This window comes from Anarrhichthys ocellatus, unplaced genomic scaffold, assembly GCF_004355925.1.
Source record: "Anarrhichthys ocellatus isolate YVR2014 unplaced genomic scaffold, GSC_Weel_1.0 scaffold15, whole genome shotgun sequence".
Taxonomy (NCBI): Eukaryota; Metazoa; Chordata; class Actinopteri; order Perciformes; family Anarhichadidae; genus Anarrhichthys; species Anarrhichthys ocellatus.
Genome location: NW_022280045.1, coordinates 1,475,856 through 1,502,760, shown reverse-complemented (window position 1 = coordinate 1,502,760; position 26,905 = coordinate 1,475,856). Strand labels below are relative to the sequence as shown.

At 44.6% G+C, this 26,905-nt stretch overlaps 3 protein-coding genes across 6 annotated transcripts in view; 1 reads left to right on the top strand and 2 right to left on the bottom strand.

Moving 5' to 3' along the window:
- Positions 1–1,067: 1,067 nt before the first annotated feature.
- Positions 1,068–15,068, bottom strand: acin1a (apoptotic chromatin condensation inducer 1a). The gene is made up of 18 exons (XM_031854789.1): positions 14,893–15,068; positions 13,518–13,583; positions 13,232–13,343; positions 13,070–13,125; positions 10,128–12,890; positions 9,882–10,025; positions 9,618–9,703; positions 7,525–7,582; positions 5,528–5,567; positions 5,173–5,315; positions 4,900–5,043; positions 4,463–4,655; positions 4,064–4,209; positions 3,198–3,305; positions 2,986–3,093; positions 2,597–2,897; positions 2,342–2,442; positions 1,068–2,242 (listed from the first exon to the last, which is right to left on the bottom strand). Exons 1-18 carry the CDS (start codon positions 15,028–15,030, stop codon positions 1,937–1,939), a joined length of 5,013 nt encoding a protein of 1,670 aa, XP_031710649.1. The 5' UTR covers positions 15,031–15,068; the 3' UTR covers positions 1,068–1,936.
- A 213-nt stretch (positions 15,069–15,281) lies between these two features.
- cunh14orf119 (chromosome unknown C14orf119 homolog) lies at positions 15,282–19,056 on the top strand. Its single transcript, XM_031854794.1, has 2 exons — positions 15,282–16,046; positions 16,149–19,056. Exons 1-2 carry the CDS (start codon positions 15,624–15,626, stop codon positions 16,320–16,322), a joined length of 597 nt encoding a protein of 198 aa, XP_031710654.1. The 5' UTR covers positions 15,282–15,623; the 3' UTR covers positions 16,323–19,056.
- LOC116387562 (putative leucine-rich repeat-containing protein DDB_G0290503) overlaps positions 16,151–26,905 on the bottom strand; it is a 12,561-nt gene continuing 1,806 nt past the window's right edge. Inside the window, exons 9-42 of one of the 4 annotated variants that reach the window (XM_031854790.1) lie at positions 26,751–26,843; positions 26,470–26,535; positions 26,286–26,375; positions 26,124–26,210; positions 25,951–26,040; positions 25,728–25,817; positions 25,486–25,572; positions 25,297–25,359; positions 25,148–25,210; positions 25,006–25,074; positions 24,796–24,879; positions 24,574–24,651; positions 23,555–23,629; positions 23,394–23,462; positions 23,174–23,248; positions 22,962–23,051; positions 22,794–22,883; positions 22,655–22,717; positions 22,501–22,563; positions 20,999–21,067; positions 20,759–20,848; positions 20,534–20,620; positions 20,345–20,428; positions 20,178–20,246; positions 19,976–20,065; positions 19,793–19,882; positions 19,600–19,689; positions 19,411–19,500; positions 19,239–19,319; positions 18,992–19,054; positions 18,584–18,649; positions 18,335–18,481; positions 18,003–18,050; positions 16,151–17,410 (exon numbers count right to left, since the gene is read on the bottom strand). In XM_031854790.1, the coding sequence (XP_031710650.1) occupies positions 16,857–17,410; positions 18,003–18,050; positions 18,335–18,481; positions 18,584–18,649; positions 18,992–19,054; positions 19,239–19,319; positions 19,411–19,500; positions 19,600–19,689; positions 19,793–19,882; positions 19,976–20,065; positions 20,178–20,246; positions 20,345–20,428; positions 20,534–20,620; positions 20,759–20,848; positions 20,999–21,067; positions 22,501–22,563; positions 22,655–22,717; positions 22,794–22,883; positions 22,962–23,051; positions 23,174–23,248; positions 23,394–23,462; positions 23,555–23,629; positions 24,574–24,651; positions 24,796–24,879; positions 25,006–25,074; positions 25,148–25,210; positions 25,297–25,359; positions 25,486–25,572; positions 25,728–25,817; positions 25,951–26,040; positions 26,124–26,210; positions 26,286–26,375; positions 26,470–26,535; positions 26,751–26,843 (3,203 nt within the window). In that variant the 3' untranslated portion in view covers positions 16,151–16,856. Of the gene's footprint in view, positions 17,411–18,001; positions 18,242–18,334; positions 18,482–18,583; positions 18,650–18,991; positions 19,055–19,238; positions 19,320–19,410; positions 19,501–19,599; positions 19,690–19,792; positions 19,883–19,975; positions 20,066–20,177; positions 20,247–20,344; positions 20,429–20,533; positions 20,621–20,758; positions 20,849–20,998; positions 21,068–22,500; positions 22,564–22,654; positions 22,718–22,793; positions 22,884–22,961; positions 23,052–23,173; positions 23,249–23,393; positions 23,463–23,554; positions 23,630–24,573; positions 24,652–24,795; positions 24,880–25,005; positions 25,075–25,147; positions 25,211–25,296; positions 25,360–25,485; positions 25,573–25,727; positions 25,818–25,950; positions 26,041–26,123; positions 26,211–26,285; positions 26,376–26,469; positions 26,536–26,750; positions 26,844–26,905 lie in introns of those variants that run through there. The other 3 variants (XM_031854791.1, XR_004213024.1, XM_031854792.1) reach the window with 3 other exon arrangements.

Below are 26,905 nucleotides of genomic sequence, written 5' to 3'. Positions count from 1 at the left end.
GGCAGATATTCCCCCCCCCAAGAGTTTGTGTAGGCCAGACTAGACCTAAAAGGAGAGGGAACATTGAACTGGAATGTGCCTGTAGTCCAGTTGTTGTTAGAGCAACATGAATACAAAAATGCTGCAGGATGTGTAAAAAGGCAACTGTTTGCCATAAAAACAAACCCTAAAGGTGTGGTTGGGTGTGATGAATAAGGCTGTAGCGGGACTTGCAATCTTTAGGCTGGAATGACTTTTTTAAGTTAACCCATTGCCTGAATATTGTAGGCTTATTGACAGTGTCATTAACTTATTACCCTAGTCCTCTGTCCTCAGACTCAACAGAAACAATCTTCCATCACTTTGCTCTGACACAGACACCGAGTCCTCCACCTGCCTGCTAGATGAACGTTAGAGATAAAAGACTGAATCTCTCTGCAGCGCTCTCATTCCGAGCAGTCAGAAATGTGTTCTTGGGTTGCCAGAGAGATGCCAGGGTGAAGGATTCACTGGTCCTCACAGAGTCCAGACACACTGTGTTGCATCAGGGCAGAAAAATGTTCTGCTCAGCGACCATAGGGCCGTAATTACATAGGCGCACTGCTGAGCTCTGCAGGATGAACGTCAAGACCGGAGAGATGGAACGAGGGAACAGAAGAGGGCAAACGCAGGATCTGCTGCAGACTGCGAGAAGCGAATGGTGGGCAACATGGGGACAGAGAGTTCAGACTGTTAACTCTCCTGTATCGGAGGAAACCACAAGATTTGGATGAGTGTCAAATGAATGATGCCACTTCAGAATTGATGCAAAGGAGAAAGTGTGCCATACAGAGAGAGTATAAGTTGCTGGTAGATCGGTGTGTGCTTAGTTTTTCTGCATTAAGTCATTCCCCTTGTGTTTGATGCTCTGACTGACCTGGAACACAATATGGTGTGACTGACACCTTGTGGATTCTGAGAGTATACCACAGATTAAAACCTTGTGCTTTGCTTGATCTGAACTATTCACAGGAAATTGTTACATTTTTTTCAAACCCCAGAACCTTGGAAGAAACACCCGTCAGCAGGAATGGAAAAGAAACGTCACAGAAATTTCAAATTTCAATTTTTATTATTTGTACATTCACCACTGATAGGCGTACTCAAAGAAGAAATAATACAAAAAAACACACATACCTTTATACTAAATGATAGAATGAAGATTAAAAAACAATATTAAAACCATTGGTGAGGAAACGCATAATGCACCCCCCCCTCCCCCCCCCCACAGAGAATCATCTCATCTCTTAACTAAACAGAGGGAGAGAGGAACACTTCATTGCGTTAGTAGTTACACCTTTCCAAAAATACCCCAGAGCTGCCTCATTTAAAGACTTGGTTTTGAGTTATCTAATATGTCTGTACAAAATGCCAAACACACCTATTCCAATATTTTCTGATTTATGCAATCCTCTGCACAGAGGTCAGAGTTTTCTCTTTAGGCAGGACTGGCAAGGAGAGCCTTGGACTACATGCAGCAACAAAAGGATTCCTCATCCGGATTCCAGAGCTGTTGAAACACTGAGGCGACGACGACTGATCAGAGCAAATCATAATTGGCACCTACACTTTGGGGCAAAGGGGGAACATTGGGGGAAACTATGACCCAGCGTGCCGTACTGCGAAAATCATCGAGACAAAAAAAGGGGAAAAATAGAGGCAAACGTATGAAGAAAATATATGAAACCTCGACAGACGCGCGTCGCACAGCACTCTGGGTAACACTGCAAAGAAATCATGGTCCCCTTTAAGCATGGCGGTGTGTAGGTGTAGATGTGCTTTAAAAAAGGTGACAATTTGAGGGATAGTGACGACATCAGTTGGTCCTCTGTTGGGTCTTAGTTGTAACAAAGTACATGTAGTGAAAGGCAAATGGAAGAGGGTGGTCTCTAGGACAGTTCCATCGGGTGATTGGCCATTAACGTCGCCTTTCTCGCGGGTCGCTGCGGCTGCGGGAGCGTCGGCCTCCGCCTGCCCCGCGGCCCTCTGGTCTACGGTAGCCATCCCTGCGTTTGTCATTCTCCCTCTCCCTGTCTCTGTCCCTCTCCCTGTCCTTCTCCTTTTCCTTCTCACCCTCACTGCGGTCTCCTGTTGGGACGCCTCCAGGTTTCATCCTCTCCTTGCGCTCTTCTTCCCTTTTTTTCTCCTCCTCCTCATCTTGCTCCTTCCTCCGTTTCTCACGCTCCTTCATGCGCTCTGCTCTGGCAGCTTCCCGTTGAGCAAACTAAAATGAAGATGAATGCACAGAGCAAGATTTTGAATTAGATGGTTATGTATTTGAAAGTGATGCATTAAAAGCAGCACGCCAAGTGTCAACCCTCACCTCTTCATCCGTGAGTGGAAGCCAGTATATGCAAGGAGGCGCTTTAGTTTTGCGGAACAAATCATCAAGCAGCTTTGCAGGGGGATCCTCAGCCGTTTTCTCTGCCAAAAACATAAATATTAAGGGCTGCAACAACTGCTCACATTTCTATTTAATATCGATTATATCTCAGTTAATTGTTTTGTTATTAACATGTCAGAAACGGCCTGTCACTCCGATGTAAAAGCAGTCTGAACTCATGGCTGCATCTCTTACCTTTCTTCTCGGTCTTCTTCTCCTTGCTCTTTCCTCTCTCCTTGCGGCGTCTCTCTCTGGAGCGTGACCTCCGGGGTCCTCCCTCCTTCTCCTCACCCGGCTTCCCAAACTCTCGGACCTTGTCGCGGTCCCACTCCCGCTCTGCTCTAGCCTTCTCCCGGCGCTCCATCTCACGCTCGCGTTCGGCCCACTGGTCTCGCTCGGGGAGGAGAGAGGGCAGGCCCGCTGGTCGACCGCGGCCAGCGCCGGGCCCTTGCTCCTCCGCTGCGGGTCGGTCGGCCATGCCTTTGTGGAAGTCCAGCTACAGGGCAGAGATAGTCTCAGGCTACAGATGGCTCAGCATTGCGGGCGAAAGAGAAAAACATAAGCGATAACAAAAGAGGTCTTACCTCATCCTTCTGGCAGAAGTCTACGCTCAGGACTTTTGGGTTGCTCTGAGGCCATTTCACTCCATGAAGAGATGCCCGTGTAGCGACGGCCTCCTCTGGGCTGCAGTACTAAACACAGAGAAGAGCTCCGTTAGACACTGGAGAACCTTCCACAGGACAGAAGCAGTCTGGCTCAGCTCCATCAGAGAAAACACATGCTTGTAATAACTCACGGTGACGTAGCAGTGGGACTTGATTTTGTCGATCCAGAAGCCCTCCTCCACCAGGGTGCCGGTTCTGCCGAGCAGTTCCTTAAGCTGCCCCAGAGTGAACGGCCTCACCTAAAAAACAGAGTATGTATTGTGACTGCTTCACACAATGCTGATGATAGTGTGAGCGAAAATACCTAGCATACATACATACATATTCAAATCCTTTTCCTGTAAATAGCATAAAGATAAGCATATTGGGTTTAAGACTACAAACACGTCTTTTTAAGAAAGTGACAGAGGTGCTTACGCCTCTGAAAGATGCACATGGGTTCCTAAAAGTGTGTAAAGGAAGATAGTGAGGTTATAATAGGTGCCTAGTAGGTAGTGGTGTCACGGACCAAAAGAAAAAAAGCTTATCAATGATTGGCAGTCGGTATTGACGGCAAAAAAAAGAAAAGAAAAAGTAATTGGGTCATTTTTCTGATCCACGACTCAAATTGTGATACGATCTGAACCGTGAGTTTTGTGGTGCAGGAAAAAGAAAAACGAGTCCTGAACTGCACAGTAAGAGAAGCGCGTATCAAGAATAATCCTGGCACCATTATGAACAACAAATGCCCTCAAAAAAAAAAAAAAAAAAAAAAAAATCTGACATACATAGGATAAGCCTCTGTGCCACAGGAGTCCACGGGCAGAGATCCCTGTGCACGTGTAGAGAAGTAATTCTGTGCGTTTCTACTGATGTAAGGAATGAGCTGCTCTAGTCACGTTTACAGAATATGTCCACCACTTGTTTGGTTGCTCTTTTCCATCTGTGAACACCATTACCAACACCTGTTCATACTTAAGTAGAGCTTGTAGTGGTACTGAGGCCAGTGTTTCCTCACCAGGTTGCTGATGTGAACAATGCTGGAGACTTTGCCTCGAGGTGGCGAGGGCTGCCGGGACGTGCGAACGGGGTCATCGATTGTGATGGAAACACCCGTTTTCTGATGGCTGATGGAGCGACGAATGAGGGTGTCGCTGGGGGTCACTAGGATGAAGAAGGAAGAGCAGTCAGCATCGTGTCTCCATTACTACACTGTACCTACAGTTGTTACACTCTTTAGAAGGATTCTTGTACCTGACTATGTATCGTCAGTTGTGTTATTACAAAGAAAAACATTGTAATAGTTAGCTTTAAGTTAAATCAATTTCTAAACAAATACTGGGAACTGTTGGTCTTCATCTAGCATTGAATTCATCACCATCTTGTGATAAAGACCATCTTGAGATGGATCCTTTACCAGTGTTGATTTCTACATCATGGCTGGTGTGTGATGGAGACTGGGTTTCCATGGCTCCAGGGAATGGGGCGTCCATCTTCTCGTCATGTGTCCTCTCCGCGTCTCCCTGCGGGTCGTCGTCGTCCTCCGACTCCTCATCTTTGCTCCTCTTTGTCTCTTTCTGTCCATTCTCCTGGCTCTCCAAGTGCACCACCTGCAATATAGGGAAGGTATCAACACCAGAGAGTGGAGTGGAGCGTGAGCAAGTGGAAGGATTTTGGATGGAGCAAAACGTGGATTTTCTTCAAAAGGTTGGAGCCCGACCTAGAACGCATCTGTGTCTTTGAGCCTGGCGGCTGAGTAGCAAGGCAGCTTTCATGAGGAGCACCATATATTTGACACTAAAGACAGTTCCAAACTCGTCATTCATGTAAAACAGTAAAGAGCTGTGGACAAACCTGTGTGACAGTGCGGCGGATCTGAAGGTCTTGGTCAGAGCGCTCCCTCTCTTCTTCCTCAGCCCCGGAGAGGACGGCTTCATCTGGGTGCAGGTCCACCACTGCCTCCTGCCCGAGACACGGGCGAATGTCTGGGATCAGGGACTGAGGGCAAAGGACAGATAATGCAGGAGATGTACGGGCCTGCGGTGTTCAACACGGAGGACAGAGGCAATGCAAAGTGCCTGACAGCGCATCCACAATGTAGTATCAGTCGTGCCACGCTGCAAATACCTTGAGTGAATCGGTGGTAATGCTGATGGAGGGTTTCTTGGTAGTGACAGCTGTGCTGGAGCCCCACCTCCTCTTGCGACCGGCCGCGGCCCCGGAGTCCTGCTCGCCCTCTGCACTGCCAGTGCCTGGGGACGATTTACTGCCTGGTAAGACACGGGAAACATTCTGAATCCTCCAGTACATGGCATCACAAATCTATATATACATATTTTGGAAAAATTATGATCATGCAATCCAAATAATCTTAAGATTTATCGATGTGGAGTTCCCAAACAATAGACTAATAATGACATTATTGCATGCATTATAATGTAAATGCTGGTAAAGAAGAGAGCATGTTGGGAGGGGGACGTACTGCTGATGGAGATCTTACGAGCTGAGAAGGCCTTTGGTGTCTGAAACACAAGATGATAAAAAACAACCCGATACAAGGGAGAGGTGAGAGGCAGACACCAAGTGGTCAAGGACAGGTTGGAGAAAAGAGTCAATGATAGAAACTGCTGAGCAAAGTCTTTTTGAAATTCAAGTCTACTAAATGGCAGCGGGCTATTTTGTACTGTACTGGTAGTTAAGTGCATGCCATTCATAATTACTCGATAGCAAACTGGAGTTGCAGCTTCTATCATACAAACTAGGATCTGGTGGAAATACTGCAGTTTAAAATCGTATTATTTTCAAACTTTGTTCCTGAACAGCAACATTAACTCCAATTAGTTTCACAGAAGTGAAAATCAACTAAGATTATAAGAAAGAAGTTTAGATTAAACTGCAGTGGCCACAAATAAGATAAACATTCTGTTCTTCTCCCAGCAAAGACTACACAGGGTATGATTGTAAACTAAGCATTTTCAAAAGAACTATGAAATATGACATTGAGTAAACATCTACTTATTCCCTGGTACCACTGACACCTGATCCTTACTGGTTTGGATATGGCCCAATCACGACTGCATGTACTGTATCTAGGCAACAAGGGTCCAATCAAAGGTGGCTCAGATGTTTGGATGGAAATCTGAAAGCGTGTTGGCTGGCACGATGGTATCAATAGTTCTTTTGGGCTTTGAAATGCTTTTGGCCAAAGCGGTCATCCTCAGGTGTTTTGCCATTAGTCCTTTTTAAAAAAATGCGGCAGGCTCTTATAACGACGGTAGGAAACAATGAGTCCAATTAGATCAGACGTTGAACGCTGTCAACGGTCACTGTGCACTCAAATGCCCAAATTTCGATGTTGGTGTTCAGGTTTGTTCGAGGCGCAGCAAGTTCGTACCGAGAGTCACAAAAATCCAGAGATGGCTGTTGCAGAAAGGAACTCAAACAGGAAGTCCTTCTTCAGCTCAAATACAAACTGTCAAGTCCACCGAGTCCCAGTAGGAGCTTTGGCCTCTTTGAAAACTCAAGTCGTATCCAAGAAGGTTATTCGCTGGAGAATTCAGAATCCAAGAGATTAACAAAATCCCAAATGTCATTCGTGAAGCATGTTACAGTTCACCAGCCATATTAAATGACGTGTCGATAAAGGCCCCGCATTTCTCTGCAAGTGGGTTAAAAATGTCTCAAAAGTGAAATAATATGAAAACTATTCAGTGGTTGAGAGTTTCACAGCAGCCTTGACTTGACGTGCGCACACATCCTTGCTCGTCTCATCTCCATGTTGATTTTAAGGGCACGAGGCCTGATTTAGCGGATAAAAGGCTAAAGAGAGGTGGCGCACGTTGACTAGCCAACCCCTTCTTTGAATCTCCTTGTCCAATCAATAGCTCTGGCCGGCCATATCCATGAAAATGAGGCAGCCTTTGTTGCCAGGGGTGTCCCTCTGCAGTGCAGCCTTGGGGGCTTATCTGTGGTCAACCCTGGATTCTTGGGGACAGTGGAATAGGTGCAGCAGTAGCAGTAGTAGTAGTAGTGGCAGAGGTAGTATGCAGGTACCAATAGGGGCAATGGAAGAGGCATGAGCACCTTTATAACAAAGCAATCATTTGGGGTTTAAACATCAGCCACAGTGAGAAAACGAGCTTGCTGTTCCTGCCTATGACAGTGCCAACAAAAGGTTTTTACTAAACAACCATATTTAAAATAAAACTAATTTCCTATACACATTCTACCACTTGTCATAAGGGCTTATTAAATTCATCTAGTGGAAATATATTTTAAATGTAAAGAAAATATTTCCAACAAAGAATATAGATGTATAATCAAAAGACCTACATGTACTGTAATATATCCAGGCTAATCAAACTCAACTATAAAGAATCAACTTTAAAAAAGTTCAAATGGGTCCATCCATCTACAGTCCTCCTCGGCTTCCAACAGCTTTGAGGACCAAGATGATTGGTGGTTCTCCAGATGCCTTACCTCCTCGCTGGTCTCCGGGAGCTTCTCCGGCTCGGCCATGGCCGTCTCCTTCACCTGCCTGCATAGTGCGAGAAATACAAATGAGCAGGAAGGGAGGGGTCAGATGAGCAGAGCAGTACGATGGAGAAAATATATTTTTCACATGAATTACCAAAATCAGAGGGTGGGTTGTGTAAAATGTATCACGACTAAACAAATGAAACGGCATAGGGTCATAGTTTAATAGGAGCAATTAAACAGAATATAATATGCCAATACCACATATTACAATAAAAGTTAGGCAATATTTAAAGATAACTAAATGTGATGATATAAATGCACAAGCCCTCTTAAATATCATGCCTTGGTACATGAAGTACACATAATCTATAAACAATCAAAAGCACTACTATGCTACTTTAAATTTCATTTAAATCATAGAGGCCTAAACGTAGATAACAAGGCAGCATTAAAACACCTATTACTAAATCTCAGCAGTTGAACCTACTCTGAGATACACAACCAGGTGATGCTAAAATAACGGCGCCATAAGCGCATCTCACACTGTTGACCAGAGTCACTTTGTCATTTCACAAATACGTCGCTCCTAATTCTTCAATGTGGGTCAAAGGACGGAGCCGAGGAGAGGAGTCAAGGGATGCAAAGCCTCCGCAGTCCTCCTCCAGACCTGCAGAGTACGTCCAGTCCGAGCGGAACAGTCAACAGCAGCCACACGGTACCTGAATAATGAGCGCGCGCCTCACGTTCTCATGGCATCCTCGTGCGCGCACACGTTCACGCATTAGGACTCAAATTAACTTGGGGGAGACTACACTGCGAAGAAACGGCTCGGTTAAAACGCAGCAAACGCGCTGCGACTGTTGCTAAAGCGGCTGCGTCGCAACGAGCCTCCTCTCTCTCTCTCTCTATCTCCTCCCTCCTTCCCTCCCTCCCTCTCAGCGGAGACTACTCTTCTCTGAACGAATTCATTACGTCCGCCTGGCAACTACAACCTGTGACGGACAAACCCTCGCCCGCTGTTTAGCTGAGCCGCTGTATGGAAAACGGGCCGGCATCAGCGGTTAAATCCACCGTCGGAGAACAGCCATGTCGCATCGAATGAAAAAAAAGAAGAAAAAAAAAAAAGGACCGTGTATGAAAAGGACCCGCATCTTCTCAGCCGCACCGCTTCAAGGCTGTCTCATTAATCGCCTGACGGGAAAAGTCAGGCATCTCTTATGACACGGTTTTATCATTGCCAGAATGTATGCATAAATATACAGCGTTACGCGCTAATGGAGTGGCATTACATATGATCTGATGACTAAGAGAGTTTACAAAGCAAGATTTGTCAACACATAAACATTGCTCAGAAACATCTGGCACGGATTCCAATGTTTACCATATTTACTGAAGATGAGGGCTGGTGACTATTAAAATGGAAGCCATCTAGTCAGCCCGACATAGCTTTGATGTACAAGTTCACAATCAATAACTTGGGCAGGAAAGAGTTGTAATTCTATGCATGTCAAAATATCCCCACCACTTTTTCAACCATTTCTTTTCAGTAGTCTTTCTCAAAAGCCATTAAATCTTGCCTTTTGTTGACATTTCCAGCGCAAGTTTTGACATTTTCCCAGTGAGTTCTTGGTGGACAAAATGAATTCATCATGAACAGGAGATTGTACCGACACGTACTTACTTGAGCTGTACCAACAATCACATCAGAACATAATGGTTCCCTCAGCTGGAATAAAACAATCAGAGCAGCCAGTGCATGTGATATCATACTGGGACTCTCAAAATCATAAAAGGGATGAAACCAGGTTTGTATATGGAAATGGAAATTGACGTGTCGCCCCGCTATGATTTGCCAGTCTGCTTTAGACGGGCAGGACTTAGCGAAGGGTCAATTAAAGCAGTTTATCTAAAATGCAGAACCCCCATTGGCTTTTTAACTTCTGTAGTACAGAGTTAAAGAATGCACTGTTGACTATATATTAAATGTCCAATTGACTATCAGACCAGACTCATTCACATGCTTGTGTGTAAATCTGACACACACACAAATATGTATCGGATATGTTCCATAAGACCAAGACTTAAAAGCAGACCTTTTGTTGTCCGTTTCCTCCTCTCCCTCGTTGTCCTTTCTCTTCCTTTGTGACTCCTCTCTGCTTGGTGCTTCCATGAAAGTTTTCTGAGGATTTGAAAGAGCAGGGAATGTGAAATAATATAATCTATGTCAAAGTTGTTTACATAGTTCAGGTAACGCCATCAAAAGGGAAAAATAAATACCAGAAATAAAGCCATGAGATTGGTCTGTAGCATCACTTGATTTTAGATGAATCTTTGTTGTAACAAACCAAGCAACTGACCTTGGTGTGAGTGTCTCCATCAGCAGCTGTGTTACTCTTCTCTCTTTTGTAAGGGGAGGCTTTTGGAGTTTCCTTTAACCCCTCAGCCTTTGCCTGTAGTGTCATCCTGTGCTGTGGTGAGGTGTCTCTGTCAGGCTTCCCTTCCTAAAAAGGGACAAAACAAATAGAGCAACAATGAAAAAGTTCCATGATGATGAAGCACTTTATGTCAGGGTCAGAGAGAGGGGTTCCTTTTAGATTACTTACCCTTCTACCTCTTGTAGTGGAGGAGGTTTTCTCTTGAGAGGATGAGGATGAGCCAGACGACCCAGATGATGAGGACCCAGAGTCTGATTCTGAGGAAGAGGAATCATTAGAGGATGATCTTCGTCTTGCTTGTTTCTCTTCCTTCTTTGCGTCTCTTCCCCTACGCTGTGCAGCAGCCAGTGGGTTTGAAGGACTGCTTTCATCCACTTTTTTTGTGGATTCCTTTTCTTTGTCCTCCGACACTGAGCTGGTGGCCCCTTCTTTTTCGGGACCCAAGACCAGTGTGGTACCAACGGTGGCCTCCTTCTCGGGAGCGGCCCCCATAGACACCGGCGCCCTGGCAGCGACCTCCTGTTTTGTCCCCTTCTGCGGGTCTTCCTGTTCAGCGGAGGACTGGGGTACTTCCTCGTGGCGTTGCCCGACATCGGTGAGGGAGGAGACGGGTGAGGCCCGAGGCTGGGGAGTGTCGGAGAAGTTACGAGGTCGCTTGATGACCATGGAAGGGGAGGAAGATTGGAGCTGAATAGGGGTGTCCCTTAAGAACCGGAACTTCTTGAATGAGGATTGAGGCAACGGAGGTGTTGGTGACATGGGTGCACTGGACTCTGCTGCTTCACCCCGGGACTTTGGAGCATGGTCATCGCTCTGCTCTCCTGCTTCTGTTGAGGACTTTCTACCTGGTACAGCGAAGAGGGGGGGAGGAGTGGGCAGGGGGGTGAGGCCGATCTCACGGCCACGCTTGGACGGAGGGAGGTGACTTTCCCTCTCCTTTTCAGCCATCCTAGCTCTCTCTTTCTCCTGTTCCAGGGCCGTCTCCTGCTCCTCCTTCTCTTTCCTCATGGCCTTCTCCTTCTCCAGCCTCTCGTGTTCCAGAGCCCTCTCTTTCTCCTTCCTCTCCTTCTCCAAGGCTCTCTCCCTTTCAAGCTTCTCCTGCTGTAGGGCTCTCTCCCTCTCCTTCTCGGCTCTTTCCTTCTCCTTCCTCTCCTCTTCCAGGGCTGCCTCTTTCTCCATCCTTTCTTGCTCCAAGGCTTTCTCTCTCTCAATTCTCTCTTTTTCCTTCCTCTCACGCTCTAACCTCTGCTGTTCTAGGACTCGCTCCTGCTTCAACCTTTCTTGCTCTAGAGCTCCTTCTCTTCTCTCTTGCTCCAAGGCTCTCTCTCTCTCGAAACGCTCCTGCTCCAAGGCTCTCTCTCTCTCCAGTCGCTGCTTTTCCAGGGCTTTCTCTCTCTCTAGACGCTCTCGTTCCAGGGCTTTCTCCATTTCTAGTCTCTGTTGCTCAAAGGCTTTCTCTCTCTCTAGTCTCTCTTGCTCCAGGGCTCTCTGTCTCTCTAGCCTTTCCCTTTCCAACCTTTCCTGCTCCAGAGCCTTTTCTCTCTCAATCCTCTCCTTCTCCTTTCTCTCAGCCTCCAGAGCTCTCTCCCTCTGAAGCCTCTCTTGCTCGAGAGCCCTTTCTCTCTCCTTCCTTTCTTGCTCCAAGGCCATGGCTCTCTCTAGCTCTTTTACTCTCTCCATTTCTTCTCTCTCTCGCCTCTCTCTCTCCAGACGTTGTTGCTCTAGGGCCCTCTGTCTCTCCATCTCCAGGGCCCTCTCGTGAGCCAAGGCTTGCTCTCGCTCTTCCCTCTCTTTAGCCAAAGCGAGCTCCCTCTCCTGCCTCTCTCGTTCAAGGGCAAGTTCTCTCTCCCGCTGCAGAGCCTTTTCGCTTTCTTCTCTTTCTAAGGCCTGCTGTCGCTCAATTCTCTCCCTCTCCACAGCTCTCTCTCTTTCCTGTCTCTCCAGCGCCAGAGCTCTTTCCCGCTCTTCCTCCATGGCTCGTTCTTGCTCAAGTTTCCTCTGCTTCTCTTGCCTTTCCAGCTCGAGGGCCCTTTCTCTTTCTATCTCAGAGTCCCTCTCTTCTGTGGCAGTGGCCTTGAGCACACTAACGGGTAGTTGAATATGGGCTGAATGTGCTCCCACGATACCCTGGTTAATGCCTGCAATCGTAGGGAATGACACATGACCTGCAGTATTGGCTGTGTGAGTGATGGCAGATACCAGACCCTCTAGAGGCCCTCTGCCAGGAAATGATGTAGCTAGAGAACTGCCGTCTTGCCTGTCACCTTCCCCACCGGCGCGGTGCCAACCGGCTCCAGAGAAAGCACCTTCTGACTCCATTTTACGTGCCAGAAGGGTCAGCGGGCCCGGCTTGCGCTCGGGATGTCCACTCCTCTGCGGCTCTGGGCTGCTACTGCGGCTGCCGCTGCTGGAGGACCCAGAGCTGGAGGTACTCGATGAGCGCCTAGCTTGGGCTACATCTGGACTAGGGGGGCTCTGCTTAGGGGTGTCAGGCAGGGGGAATGACAGCTCTGGAGGTGGGGAGGGAGGAGGAGTTGGCTGGCGGAGTTGAGGGGACAAAAGGGATGGCATGTGTTGCTGCGGGGGTTGACAGGACGCCCCAGACCTCTCTCTGGACGTGGGCGCTCTGGCCGGCTCTCTGTGGCTTCTCCTCCGAGCGCCGCTTTCCCAATCCTCATCGTCGCCATCTTCCTCGCCGTCATCACTATCGTCGTCGTCGCTGTCCGCAGCGGCTGCGTTCGAGGCCGACCCCTTCTCTGGCCGGTGCTCACCATCAGGAACGCGCATGGCCATCGAGCCAGAAGCAGGAGGACCGGACACATCGGCCTCCTGGTTCCTGTTGCCCTCTCCCTCATTCGCCGCACCAAACAATCCGTCTACACCAGAGGGGCCGGGTGGCTTGTGCTGCTCAGCCAACGCTGGCGTGGCATCCTGACGAGGACAGAAAGGGAGGTGAGGCTTATTTTGCCGTTGCAATATGTTAGGAACAATTCTTACTGGCAAGTTCCTTTCAAATGTGCAAAAAATGTTTTGGGAGCACAGAGAATCTCGAGACCAAAAGATTAGAGAATGTGTGCTGCAATAGATAAGAAAAGAAAGTGATGTCTGACCTGGGCTTGAGGAGGGCATGATGTACTGTTATTGACTTCTGGGTGGTCCTCTGGCTCTGTTAAAAAAAAGACAAAAATAAAATCAACAAAATGTTTTGCACGAGGACCCGAGATGTATACAATGACGCACTTGTGGCAGTGGTGGATTCTATCAAAGCTTACCATTTGAGTCATATGCTTCGCGGGCCTCTCTCTCCAGCCGCTGCCTCAGGAGCTCCTGTTGTTTAGCCAGATACTGCTTGATGAAGCTGTTCTGGCTCATTTCCTCACCGATCTAAGCAGAGACCATTGAAAACAGGTTGAATACCTCACACATACGTTTCTGCAGACATTTATGAATATTGTGCAAATTTGCTCATTCATGCTCAAGTTTCTCCAAGTTGTTTTTTTGTATGCGAAGAGGCTTCAGCTGTTGATGTGAAAATGTAAGCATCTTTGAGACACTTACCTGCGAGTTTGGCTGCAGTCCGATGTGAGCGGTGGAGGTCCTCTGAAGGTTCTCAAGCATGAGAGCCTGTTAATGAGACAAGAAACATATTTCAATCAATGTCAATAATATGCAGGTATTCTTGACATTCTTAGAGTTGGTACTGAATTTATGACAACCTAGTTTCTGTGTCTTGAACTCAGCAGTCCTTTTCATTATGACTGCCAATATTTCCATCCTTTAGAACTTTTTACAAGTGTACCTCTGTGTGCCAGCAGCATAGATGGGACAAACACCATTCAGCATCTCTGCCCATCTTTCTTAATAATTTCTGGTTTGGAATATGTTGCCTTTGATGAAGCATACAGTGGAAAGCAACGAGAAACTTGTGGCAAAAGCAAGGAACAACAAAGTCCCCTGGTCAAGCCAACAATTAACACGGTAAGAGTCAATCAGACAAGGCATGTCGACTCGCAGACTGTGGTGGAGAGCAGACCAGATGGAGAATGATGTGGGTCAGGCAGAGATGCAACTTAAAAACAGCTGATCCTGACTTGGTTTAAATTGTACACATCTTTAATAAAACACTTTGTTTTCATCCATCTTTGTCCTGATAGTGAGTCATGCAGCATCCCTCCCGCTGTGCTGTCACTCATAGCCACAACATGGAAAAGGGCAACGTAAACACCACTTGGTGCTTCCATGGCACAATTCAGCGGACAAATGGTAATTACCCAGATTACCCGCTTAAAATAAGAAGCGAGTGTTCCAACTTTCATCACGAGGTAGATATGGCTGAATACCTGTCACAATGTAAACAAACGGGCTCATACGGTACCTGTGCAGCCCAAGGGCCTGTGATACATTGTAGGTCAAAACTGTTGCTAAATTGGCGGAAACCAGTGAAAGCCGCCTATTTGATAACATTACATTGACGTTAAATAGACACTTGGAGTTAGCGGATAATAGTAGTCGGGCTACTAAATAACGTGTGTAACATAAACCTTGCCGACTAAACTCATGTAGACCGACACGCTTGGGGCAGACACCGTCAATGGTTTCACAGACAGCCGCAAACCAGGCCACCGCTCACAGCACAGTGTTAGCCAGGAGAGCTAACAGGATAACATCACTTTGAAATTAGCCACTAAGTTGATTGAACTCCCGTTAACGCTACGGTTGATTTAATTTTGCACGGCGAAAACACTGCTCAACCAAGGCGCGATGCAAATAGCCGCAATTCTCGGCTAACTAATGGTCGTTAACCTCGATAACTATACTACGCTGCTAGGCAGCACCGACACTCGATCGGCGGCCCTCGAGAGAACATCAGCCCGTCTCATCGTTAACGTTAGCTTGAAGCAACCGTAGTCCCGTATTTCACAGCAGAACTCACCCCCTTGAGTCTTTTTACGAGCGCATTCTTCTGCCCGCTTTTGGAGAGTCCTCTCTCCTCAAGAGCAGTTTTTAAGTCCGCTACTCGAAGGGACTGGAGCGGTCTCCCGTCCAGCGTAACGTCTTCGAGGTCCGCCATTTTCCGTTCCTCTAGTCAGTTCCCAGCCAGAGCGACGAGCAACGCCTTCCTCCAACCAGCGTCACCGTGACGACTTCCTAGTCATATATCAAATAAATGTAACGTTTCTCATAATGTAAAGCCCAGAACACACAACATTCACTGTCAGTGATATTTAATGCATTTTATATAGTAGACACAGATTGCAATTTTATTTATTTTTGTATTATTTAACCAACGATAACCTTTGCGCAAAATCTGCGCAAGCTTGACTTCATACACAACAAGGCTAATGAGTTAACCGCACACTCTTCCTGTATGAATTTGTCGGAGAGATTAGTGCGACGCTCATTGAACATCGCTACCTTAACAGTATGCCGACAATAGGGTGATATACGTTTGAGAAAAAGATGGACACTCGCAAACATGAATGTTAAGAGCAGTTCATTGCGACGCTGAGTTCAGACTTCGTTGGTAAGATCGCTAAGATTTAAGCTAAGCTACATGTTAACGCTACCCAGACCAGAGGAGTCTCTCTGTGCAGCTGGCACAGCTGATTAACTTACAGGAATAGCTGACTTGTTTGGGGCCGAAACAAACCAGTCTTTGCAAAGATGGCGTGGTTCAATCACGTCAGTCAAGGCTTAAATCAGCAGCAGCAACCCATAGACAGCGACAGACTCACAGCCACAGACATGCTGACCTCCAGGCTCAGGGGTCCAGCAGAGGGATCCCCAACCATGGCGACGCAACACTGGACCGGGTGCCCCACTCCCAGTCCGGAGGACTTTCCATCGGCTCCACAGGGTGTAGTCAGCCCTCCCAGCCTTCGGAACCTGTCCTGCGCTTATCCGGGCGCGGGTAGGGTCAGAGAGCCGGAGCCCATCTCCTATGTGAGCCTCCAGGAGCAGCGGTGCGTCCTGAGCTGGTTCCAGGTCTGGAACGCCAGTCAGAGGGAGCGGTTCTTGCAGGACCTTCTGGGGAAAGCTGTACCTGGGAAAGTGTGCACCCTCCTAGATTCACTCAGCACTCTTGAGGTACCTCCTGCACCGCCACATCTTTAACAGATGTTCCAGAGTGATGTTATGTCATTTTCTATCATTTAACAGCTGATTTTCTCTCTTTTGTACACCTGCCAGGTTAAAGACAGACTACCAAACATCTATGAATGCCAACTGCGCCTGTGGACCCAGTGGTTTGAGTCTTGGGGAGAGGAGGAGAGGAATCATTTCCTGCACATACTGGAACAGCAGGACCCAGTTTTTGTTGGCCACTTTTACACAAGCGTAGCTGGTACATCAGGGAGAGACTGACTAATGTTTGCATTGTGATGGAAAGGAAAGTGATCATAATGAAATGTGTTAAGAGGTGACACTTGTTTGTAAATGTGTATTGAAACTGAGGTAGGTCTCTTCAGATAAATGTTTGTGTAACTGCGATAGGATTTATTGTTGCCATTTCATTGTAAGAACACACGTGTTCAATTCAATATGAGCTGTTTTTGATCAGTTTCATACACCGGTTTGTCCAGGGCTGCATCACACACCACTTTTCATTTCAGTTCAGAACTTTTTGTTTAATGCTTCTGTCATGGGCGAAGCTCTACCATCTAATGACCTCGGCCTAGTGATTGAAACACGTGGAATGACATGGACAAGAGGACAAATTCTCTTATAATAAACAAAATGCATCATTGTACATTTGTTGTTTTTTTAATATTCAGCAGCAGCAGTAACAAATATGTCTGAGAACTACTCGAGGGATTGTTTTATGACCTACTGAGATTACCGTAAATTAGATACATGGCTGTGATTTGACACAGAACAAAACATAACTTGCCTTGTTCTCTATTTTATCCAGTCGACCGATCCAGGAGGAAGTGACACTATTGGTGTCTGACTTTCAACATCCTCGACACACAAATTGATAAATGGATAGATTTTGCCAGTAAACCTTTGACCTACAAATGAGTACATATGAGACCTGGCACCAGCGTCGTAGAATGAGATCATTCCCTTTTTGTAGTCCAGCAGAATTCCAAGTGTAAGAGGTAGCGTCTGGACCGGAATACCAACGACACTCCTATCGATAGCTCTGTACTGACCCTGTCTGTTCAGGACTACAGTCCAGAAACCATTTGTCGGATTGAATATTATCGCTCCCTTTCTTTGAGAAGATTCACTGGCCATCCCAAGGTGGTAACAGAGCTTCCCAGCTACAGACACCTCCCAGTAATGTCTGCCAGTTGAGAAGCCGGTTGTGCCAAGGATGGCGAGACTCACATCAAACCGGCCCGGATGGTCGGGGACATCTTGTGTTACATCAGAAGTGGTTATCTCGGTGTTACCCACAGACAGAGCTATTCTTGGGTGCGCTGTGTTTGGATCCAAGGTCACCCGCCCTGTAAAACCGAGAAATGTAGTCGATCACGTGTATCTTTACATCACATCTTTGAAAGGAAGCTGACATTAAGAAGTTTAAAGCAGTCCTCCAGTGATTTAGTATGTCACTTCCATAAAGTTCAGGGAGTCACAAGTGACATGAAAAAAACAAAAATGGTCAAAATTAAGGCAGCAGCTGCTGAGACATCCTGACTTTTGGTCCTTAGCCGGGGTCAACCCCATAACACAGGATTGGACTACAATTCCCATGATGCAATACTGGCATCTTTCATTCCCCGTCTTCCAAACTTTTATTTTCCCAGACTTGATAAAGCTCATCCAGAGCCCGAAAAGACATTACACAACCATTTGCACAGGCTGAGTAGTGCCGTACTAGGTACTGACCTTTACGTGTTTAAGTCCTGCATACAGTTAGATTCATATCCAACAAGTCTGCTTGTGTGTAGGATTGTATATATATTTCTCATAACACTTATGTAGTTTGAAAATGCATCATGTAGGATTTAAACGTTGATTCTAAACAGAAATATCCCAAATATCTGGAGACCGGAAGATTCCAAGAAATGAAATGAATTCTTGTGTGTGACTCACTGGCAGAGATCGTCTTATCTTCCACATCCCTCAGTTTGGCTTGAAGCTCTGAGGAGAAAGAAAGGATATCATGTTGTTGTTTTTTTGGTCATTTTTGGGAGGGGGTGTTACATTTACACAGTGTATTCTCTGCACTTTGCTGAACAGAACTTATAGTTACCTTGTACACTGTCTTCAAGTTTGTTCTTCTCATTTTGAGATGTTGATGTTCAAAAAGTACATCAAACGACACACCTGATCTAAAGGGTACAGGATCCCACCATCACACTGGCTGCTTTAAGTTAACCCGTCCTTGAACATGACTGAATGTACTGATTACTGTCTGAACTTACTGCTGTATTCATGCTGCCGTGTGTTGTTCTCCCTGTTCTGTTCCTTTAACTCCCGCTGCAGCTGTTTGAGGGTGGCCTCCTTCTTGTGCAGCTGCTGCTGCAGGCGATCCGCATCCTCCTGGCTCTGTTGCAGTTGTCTTTGCAAATCTGTTTGATGACATATTCAGTTTAAAAAAAACGACATCAAATGACTCCCTGTATCTCAGCTACAGGTATAGAGTGATAATGGGCTCGTATCGAGGATCTCACCGTCACACTGGGTGTTGACGTCATCAGCGCAGCACATTTTCAGTTCCTTGACCTCTTGCTTTAAGTCTGACAGAGGAAGGAGGTGGAAACACGGACATTTATCAAACAACAAGTTTTAGAGGTATAGCTCAACATTCGCTTTCTTGCCGAGAGACAGAGTGTAGATCAAAGCCAGTTAGCTTAGCCAGGTTAAAAACACAACACAGTTTGTTACCTTTTGGACAGACCCAAGCTAGCTGTTTCCCCCTGTTCCCAGTCTTTGTGCTAAGCTAAGCTAACCGGCTTTTGGATTTTCTTGCATACAAACATGAGTGAGATCAATCTTCTCATCTAACTCTCTGAAAAAAGCGAGTAAGCATATTTCCCAAAATGTTAAAGTGTCCCTTTAAGAAACTGTACAGTACAAACCTTTATTTGTATTTTTAAGTCTTTTGTTCTCTCTTTGTTGCGTTTGTAGTAGTTGTTTCAATTCTGAGAGAAGACAAAGAAATTACCATACTTCATTAAAAAACAAATTTGGTGAATATTGAACAGTTTAATCATTACATGTCAGTCTTAGGAATATTCATAAGAACTACTCCAGCATGCATAGTAAGACATAATGTGCTGGACGACAGCAGAGACGCTACAGTAGAAAAGTAACAGATTGACAAACCGTCAATATTGTTTTCAGCAGCTTGGGAAGCCTGTTTCTGAGCCTTTTTCAGTTGTGTCCTCAGATCAGCAACCTCCATTACTAGCGGAGACACAGTCGCAGTGTTATTTTGTGCTTAAACGAAACAAACAAACACGACATGAAAACATAAGCAAAAAAGAAATGTTCTCACTCAGGTTGAAATTCTTCGTATCTGCATCCTTGAGTAGGAGTTCACTGTCTTGCAGTTGCCTCTTTGTCAGATGCAGTCTCGTTTGCAGCTCTGAAAATGATTTAGACATCAATGAAACACAAAATCGAAATCGGTGTATGTATTAATCCGTGACGTATAACAATGTCACTTTTACATTTTGTTCTTTACCTCTGACATTCTCATCGCTGGTCTCTTTAAGGTCAGATATCTCGTCTTCCAGTGGTTTGATTTTCTTGTGAAGTTCCATAATCTGAGCCGCTAAAAAAAAGGGACAAAGCGAGCTACTTACAGTGTTCTGATGCCATATGATGATTCTGTACAGATTTTTTTTTCTCTTCCCAAAAGTGACCAGAACACCTACACAAATTAGCGATCCTTGTATCACTTGAGTCCAGCTCCGATGTCTCTTCTTTTATCTGATTTCTGACGTGCTCCAGTTCATCCTCCAGATCTTCGAGAAAGACAGAACAGATGTTTAATTTCCTCAAAATGTATGAAAAGAGTATTCTGAATGTATCTGTAAATTGTACATGCTGCTTCCCACCTTTAATTCTCTCCAGTGCTGCTTGTGTCTGACTCTTTTCCTGCTTCTCCAATCTCGCTATTTCATCTCGTTGAGCCAAGATTTTAAACACTGAAACGTTTAAAAGGAAGAAACGTTGGATTGGATAAATTCAGCGGAAACACCACCACGATCAGCGACAATGGAACAATAAAGTTTTACTGTCATTTTGAGGATGACTCACTCAGTTTAGTATTTTCATTGTTCTCGTTTTGAATTCCGTCAATTAAATAATTCAAATGGTCTTGGAGAGCTGCAAACCAGAGACATTATTTCATGTCAGCATGTGTTCTGCTTTGACTGGTTATGAAATGTCCGTCTTTAGAGCGGAGGTACGTTACTGTCACTCACCTCTAATCTTATCGTAATTTGTCTCGTTTGCTGCTACATTCACCAACTTGTCAATATCTGTTTGTATTGCAATGATCTGTAGAACTGGAAAAAAGCATTACACATTGATAATCACACTCTAGCACGTATCCCTCTTAATTATAACTATATAGTATAATATAGTAGTTATTAAAATGGGTTGTTACTCACGTCTTTGTGGTTGAGCACTTCTTGCTTTCAGCTCTGCTGTTTTTTTGGTCAGTTCATTGTTTTTCTCATCTATCATTTTTTGAAGTTCTGCAGAACAAAAAATAAAACTATTTTGAACTTGTATATCCTTTATATTAAATATCAGAAACATAAATATACTTTATATCAAGCAAGGATGGAATATATGGGCAATATCAAACTGTAGAGTGAGAATGAAGCACACACTCTGTTCATTCCTCTTGGTTTCAGACTCAGTGTTTCGTAGTCTCCTCTGTAGCTCCTCCAGCTGCAGCGTTAATGTAGAAACCTGAAGAGCTGAACAGACCACATTAGAAAACAGTGAGACTAAAGAAAAGTACTCAAATTGTTTTTTCCTTATCCATAAAAGCTGCAGACCACTACACAATTGTATTCATTTTCTCAACTAATGGATTCACTGTTTGGTAACACAGCTCCACCGCTCACCAAGTGATGTAACAGACCCAGAGTCGGACTGCAGTTCCTTCATTTTGACGTCCAGGTCGTTCTGCAGATCTACAACACATTTGCACACGTTTGTAACAACTATTGACCCCACAGAGAGAATGAGATAAAGCATGAATGTCTTAAATAGGGCTGTCTGAGGACTGTGAACAACATATTTCTCAGATCAAGTTTCCTTGTTAATTCAAAAGTGGAAGTTTTGACATGCAGGCGACATCTGCCAGGGCTGCAGCCTCTCCCCCTTATTGTTTGCTTCACCTTTTGACACACTTGTGCAGGCTATCTGGCAATCACATGACCATGAGCCAATCACTGGCCGTACGCACCCTGTTTCATATCCCCTTATGCAGATGATACCGTCATACACGGAAAAACAAAAACTCACAATTGATACCCAGATGTTAAACTATCTGACAGTTTTCAGGGGATAAATAATTTCCCCAATAGTGATGAAATATGAATTGAAACAACAAAAACATTATAAAAATGACTTCTATTCTTCTTTCAGGTTTCGAGTATTTTACAAATGATTACTATTATGGATGGATTACTGAATGGGCCTACCGGGCACAGGCCTGGGGGCCCAAAGTGTCAGGGGCTCTGCTGGCCTTCACCAACAAAATGTCACTTAGAGACATGTACCAACAAGGCATAGACTCAAAATGGCCACAAAGAAACATAAAAAAGCTACAAAGAGACACAAAAAGGCTACAAAGAGATGCAAAACAGCTACAACGAGAACACAAAGAGACTCACAATGACTATGAAAAGGGGCAAAACAGCAACAAAGAGACACAAAATTACGACAAAAAGGGGCCAAACAACCACAGACAAAAATAACTACAAAAAGACAAAAACAATGACCACAAAGAGACACAAAACCACAGAGAGATGCTTCACGACTACAAAGAGATACAGAATCACAAGAACAAGAGGTTAAAAACATATTAAGTTTGTGTGTCTTGCATATGTAGGAGAGCTGGTGGGGTCTTTTAAATATCTGTGCCCAAGGACCCATTGTCTCATAATCTGCCCAAGTTTACTACATCCACCTATTGAAGTTCAAAGATTCCTTCAGCTCCCCCTGTATTCATCTTTGGATATTTTTTCTCTCCATTTTTATTGCACAGTAAAAAGGATTAACTACCATTTAAGGTTAACTCAACTTTCCTGAGAAATAAGTCTTCTGGAGGGGTTGATTTGCAAGATTTTGAATGATATTCTCAGTGTTCTCCCCTTCATCCTTTAACTGGATTCAGCTCTAAAGTTGCTTGGTGTGTTATCGACTTCTATGTATGGTACCAAATCAAATAATTTGCTCAAATTGACAGAAAACATTGTGAACACTCTCCTATTTTGATTAAAAAATACTTTAAAAAAACAACAACATTAAACCCATTCATTTCCCACATTGGAGTCAAAAGGGTGTGACGTTATCGGCCAGCAGGGACAGAGAGTAACAAGTCAGGAGAGACTTCACTCACCATTAAGTGTGTGGTCAAAACTGGAACACTGCGCCTTTGTCTGGTTCAGTTTGTTCTGCAGAGCTAGTAGAAAAAAAGAAAACTCTCATATTCAACTTAAACTTCTTCTTTCTCTCTTGTCGCAGAAAGCTACTCGTGCTGGCACTGAACTCACCGTTGATCTCAGCTTGATCACGAGAGTGCTCCTCAACCTTTGCCGTCAGTTGTTCTCTCAGCTCTAGAAAAAGTAAGGTACGCATCAGCTGCTGCAAATGCATGAACTCAATGATGTCAAAGGGAAGTGAGACACTCACTAGTAACTGCAGCAGAGGTTGTTTGGCCCTCATCGGGCCTTTCTTTTTCTAGCTTTCTGAGCTGGTTTTGCAGATCAGTGATTGTCAGAACTGAGAAAGAAGACATGAAACATTTCAGACTATTTCCTCAGTTATGACTTTGAGGCACCATGTTCCCTCTTTACTCACTCAATTGGGCGTTTGCCGGATTCTTCTCATTCAGATCGTTGACGTATTTCTGCAGCTCGTCCTTCTTGGTTGTGAGCTCATTTGTGAGCTCTGGTACAAAATGAAAGCAGTTAAACACATGAACACAATAATAACAATATTACTGACAACCTTAGCAGCAGGTCATGATTTGCGGGCTTGGGGAATTGTAGAGGATCATTAGAGATACTTACGGGTTACCTGGGTGGTTTGTAACAGCTGTCTCTGCAGCCGCTCTACCTGACTCTGCAGCGTCATGATTTTCAGCACTGAACAGAGAGGCCAGAAAGTGTAATTTAATGCAAGAGATACTGTAATAGGATCCCCAACATACTGCGCAGGAAAGTAACAGATCATCCCTCATCAGAGGAGTGATGAAAGAAAGCTTTCTGCTCACAGGTATTTCAAACTCACTCCGTTTTGTGTTGTCGACTTCTTTGTCCTCTATTTCACTGATAAGGCCATCCACTCTGCTTTGCAACTCTAGGAGGAAGTAAAAAGCCTTCAATATATTTTACGTTTTGTCACTGATTCCTGAAATAATTTCACTCTGTATTGTTTTAAATAGGACAAACCTTCTACATGGCCACCAGTGGTCTCGTTTTTCTCAAGGTCCCATAACTCATTCTGCAGCTTGATGATCAGTAAAACTGAAACAAAAGAACACGCAGTGAGGCTCAGAGATCTATCGTACCAGTCCTCAGCTTATACTCAAGACATCCGTGGATTTGGGGAGTCGAGGAAAGAGCAAAAGGCTGCCGCACACTAAATGGCACAAATATAACCAAAATGATCTCAGGTTGAGTTTAGTTATTCTGGATACATTCCCATGTTTCCCATAATAAAGTAAAACATTCATTCTTTGTGTGTTTTAAATGACGGAAATCTTGTATTGAGAGTAATAATTGTCTTATAAAGGTTTTGAATAATTTAAGCCTACTATGGTTTTTTTTTCAGAAGATGTTTACTTTTTATAAAGATGAAGTGCTTCATTACTGGAACTAATCCCAAAGGAAGCTGCAGTGTGACAGCAGCCAGGTGGCACAAATAACAACACACACACACACACACACACACACACACACACACACACACACACACACACACACACACACACACACACACACACACACTCTGTCTGCAACACGATGGTGATTCTGCAACATTTGGTTAATTTTTCATTTTTTTGTGAAAAAGTAATTAGAAGAAGAAAACAAAAAGATATGGAAAAAACAAGGAAAATTCATAAAGTTTGTGAATTCATCCCACAATTGGATAATTATGTGAGACAATTCGTCAGCATTTGAAAATATTTTTGATATTCCTCGTTTTGTAAATGTTTTCTTGAGCAGTCTTTGTTTTCTGTGCATTTCTATTATGTCATAACACAACACCACCCAACAAACTTCCACTTGTTAAGAATGATCAAAAATAAAGTTTCAAATCACAAAAACAATGTATGGCATATATATAATCCCTGTTTACAGGACATCAAGTTCAGGGGGACATGCTGTCTTTATTTCTGTGGTGCTCACTATGTTGACAACAGGTATTAACTTATACACCCATAGAGATGATTTGTACATAAACTCACATATTTTGGGGTTGGGGATCCGCCTCTCTATCTGGGAGTTCAGCTCGTGTTGCTTCTTCTCCAGTTGCCTCTGCAGCCCTGTGAGCAGACAATGTGATGTGAGGCTGAAATATTTAATCCAAACATCATCTGCTCTTCTAAATAACTGTGCTTTTCATTTTAAAAACTAACTAGTTACATTTGGTTAAAACAAATGACGGATACACATTCGCAGTGTGAGACCTGAGATCTTGTCTGGATCTTCTGCGGTGGAGATCAGGTCCGTCAGAGTCTTCAGGTCCTCGTGCAGGTTCATCACGTTCAGAACTGACTCAGAGAAACAGAGCAGACATCACCACACAGTTCATGCGTCTGAAACAAACTGAGCCGGATACAGCTCTCATGTAAAAGGGCTCTCTGCCATGTGTGAACATGCGGTGTCACTTCACTCACTGAGTGCTGCTTTGGAGTCTCCGGTTCTGTTCAGCTCTGCGATCTTCTGTTCCAATTCAGTCTTTACCTCTGAAAGAAACACAAACAGACACTGAAACATGAACCACCGCAGCCTTTAGCTGAAGTCATATTGACAACTTACCCTGATATCTTTCCTCAAGTCCAGGGCATTCTTCACTCTTTAGTCGCAGTTTCCTCTGAAGCTCTGTGTTACAGAAGATGTCAGATCATCGAATCGCTCAACTGAAATTGTGCTTTTGAAGTATTAAAAGCAGTTTTAAATGGACTCACCGTTTATTTCAGCCTGAGCTTTGGCCAATCCCTTTTCTTTGGCCTGAAGCAGAGTCTGAAGAGCTGATTGAAAAACAATGAAACATAGGAGATTAGAGTCTAAGTGAGTGTGAGCCATCCTATTTTTGTCAGTTCTCAGCTGCTGCTTCAGCCCGACTTTAACAGCGGGAGTAGTAGAGGAGGACTCACTGGTGGTTTGACTTGTTGAGGATGTCTGGTGTTGCTCATCACCATCCAGCTCTCTCACCTCTTTCATGATGCTGATGATTTTTATGACTGGTCAGAGAAAAGGAAATGTTTAGGTGTTGTTTAGGAGGTGACATATCCATGCTGTATACGGATGTTTCTTTAACACAACCTTTACAATAGAAGGATTTCAGAAAACACACTTTAAAAGCATCAGCCTATCTCTTTTGCATACTCATACTCACTCAGTTGTGCCTGGGAATACTCTGCTTCCTCCAGCTGTTTCTGTAAGTTTTCTTCTTTTTTCTTCTCCGCCCCCAAAATAATTCTTAGCTCTAGGATGAAAAACAAAAAATACTTTTACGCCTTTCTGACTGAGCTGTTGTTTCCAGTTTGTCATTTCATTAGACGAGCATAACTGTGTGACTTTCAACCTTTAAATTGAAGTAAGCTGCAGGGTTTATTCACCTTTTAGTTTAGAGTCAGTTGTCTTTTTGGCGTTCATCATTAACTCTCTAAAATGCTCCAACTCAGACTGCAAGACCAAAATTTGCTTGGCTGGAGAAAAGAGATAAAGGACGTCAAATGAATGCTGTTTTAAACACAACAAAAAGGAGCATTTGACTGAGTTGCACACGCACTGAGTTCTTTGTTACGGTCGTCACGATTCAACTGTAAAATCTTCCCTTTGAGGAGCTCAACTTTTTGCCTCCACTGTCTCTGGTAATCTGGAAAAGAAAGAAAAATAAGTTCTTCACACAAAAAGATGAGGCATTATCAACACACACGGTACCGGGACTCACCGGCAGCGTTAGTTCTGGATTCCTCAATGTGGACATTGATGAGCCTCTGCATGGCTGCAATCTTACTGTTGACAGAAATCAGCTCCAGCACTGGAGGACCAGCGTGTGCATCAGTCAGTCACATCTTTAACATGGCTAATTATGAAAAAAACAAGGTGTGCAAGAAGTGGAGAGATGTGCTGACCGGCTGAGTGTGCATCTCCTTTGCCTCGCAGCTCACTGATCTTCCTGTCCAGCTGTTCTTGAAGAGCTGATGTAGTGAGAGTGATGAAGCAGAGAATAAATCATCAACACAGACACGACACGCTGCACGGTGGATTCCTGCAAAACAAAGCTGCTGAACAGAAAAAAGACATCAAGCTGCATGATGGAAAAGTGAAATGATATGAGGACTATGGTATAATGTTTTGTCTCATATGTACTGCCATTTTGAATAACTTAATGCAAATGTTTCGGTCAGTTTACGCAGAATTGTCTTGTTGGGCTGAAGATCTCCTCTTCTTAATTCTGCCTGATCCAAATCCCAGATCTGATTTTGCAGTGAGATGATCTGAAGAACTGAACGCGCGCACGCACACACACACACACACACACACACACACACACACACACACACACAC

Bases quoted from the DNA above. Each gene is read 5' to 3' on its own strand.
- acin1a (XM_031854789.1), bottom strand. From the start codon at position 15,030: ATGGCGGACCTCGAAGACGTTACGCTGGACGGGAGACCGCTCCAGTCC. The intron at 3,094-3,197 runs GTGAGTTATTAC...CTCTGTGTTTAG, and splicing joins AGTCCCACTGCTACGTCACC to TACTGCAGCCCAGAGGAGGC. The intron at 2,898-2,985 runs GTAAGACCTCTT...TCTGCCCTGTAG, and splicing joins ACTTCTGCCAGAAGGATGAG to CTGGACTTCCACAAAGGCAT.
- cunh14orf119 (XM_031854794.1), top strand. From the start codon at position 15,624: ATGGCGTGGTTCAATCACGTCAGTCAAGGCTTAAATCAGCAGCAGCAA. The intron at 16,047-16,148 runs GTACCTCCTGCA...TACACCTGCCAG, and splicing joins ATTCACTCAGCACTCTTGAG to GTTAAAGACAGACTACCAAA.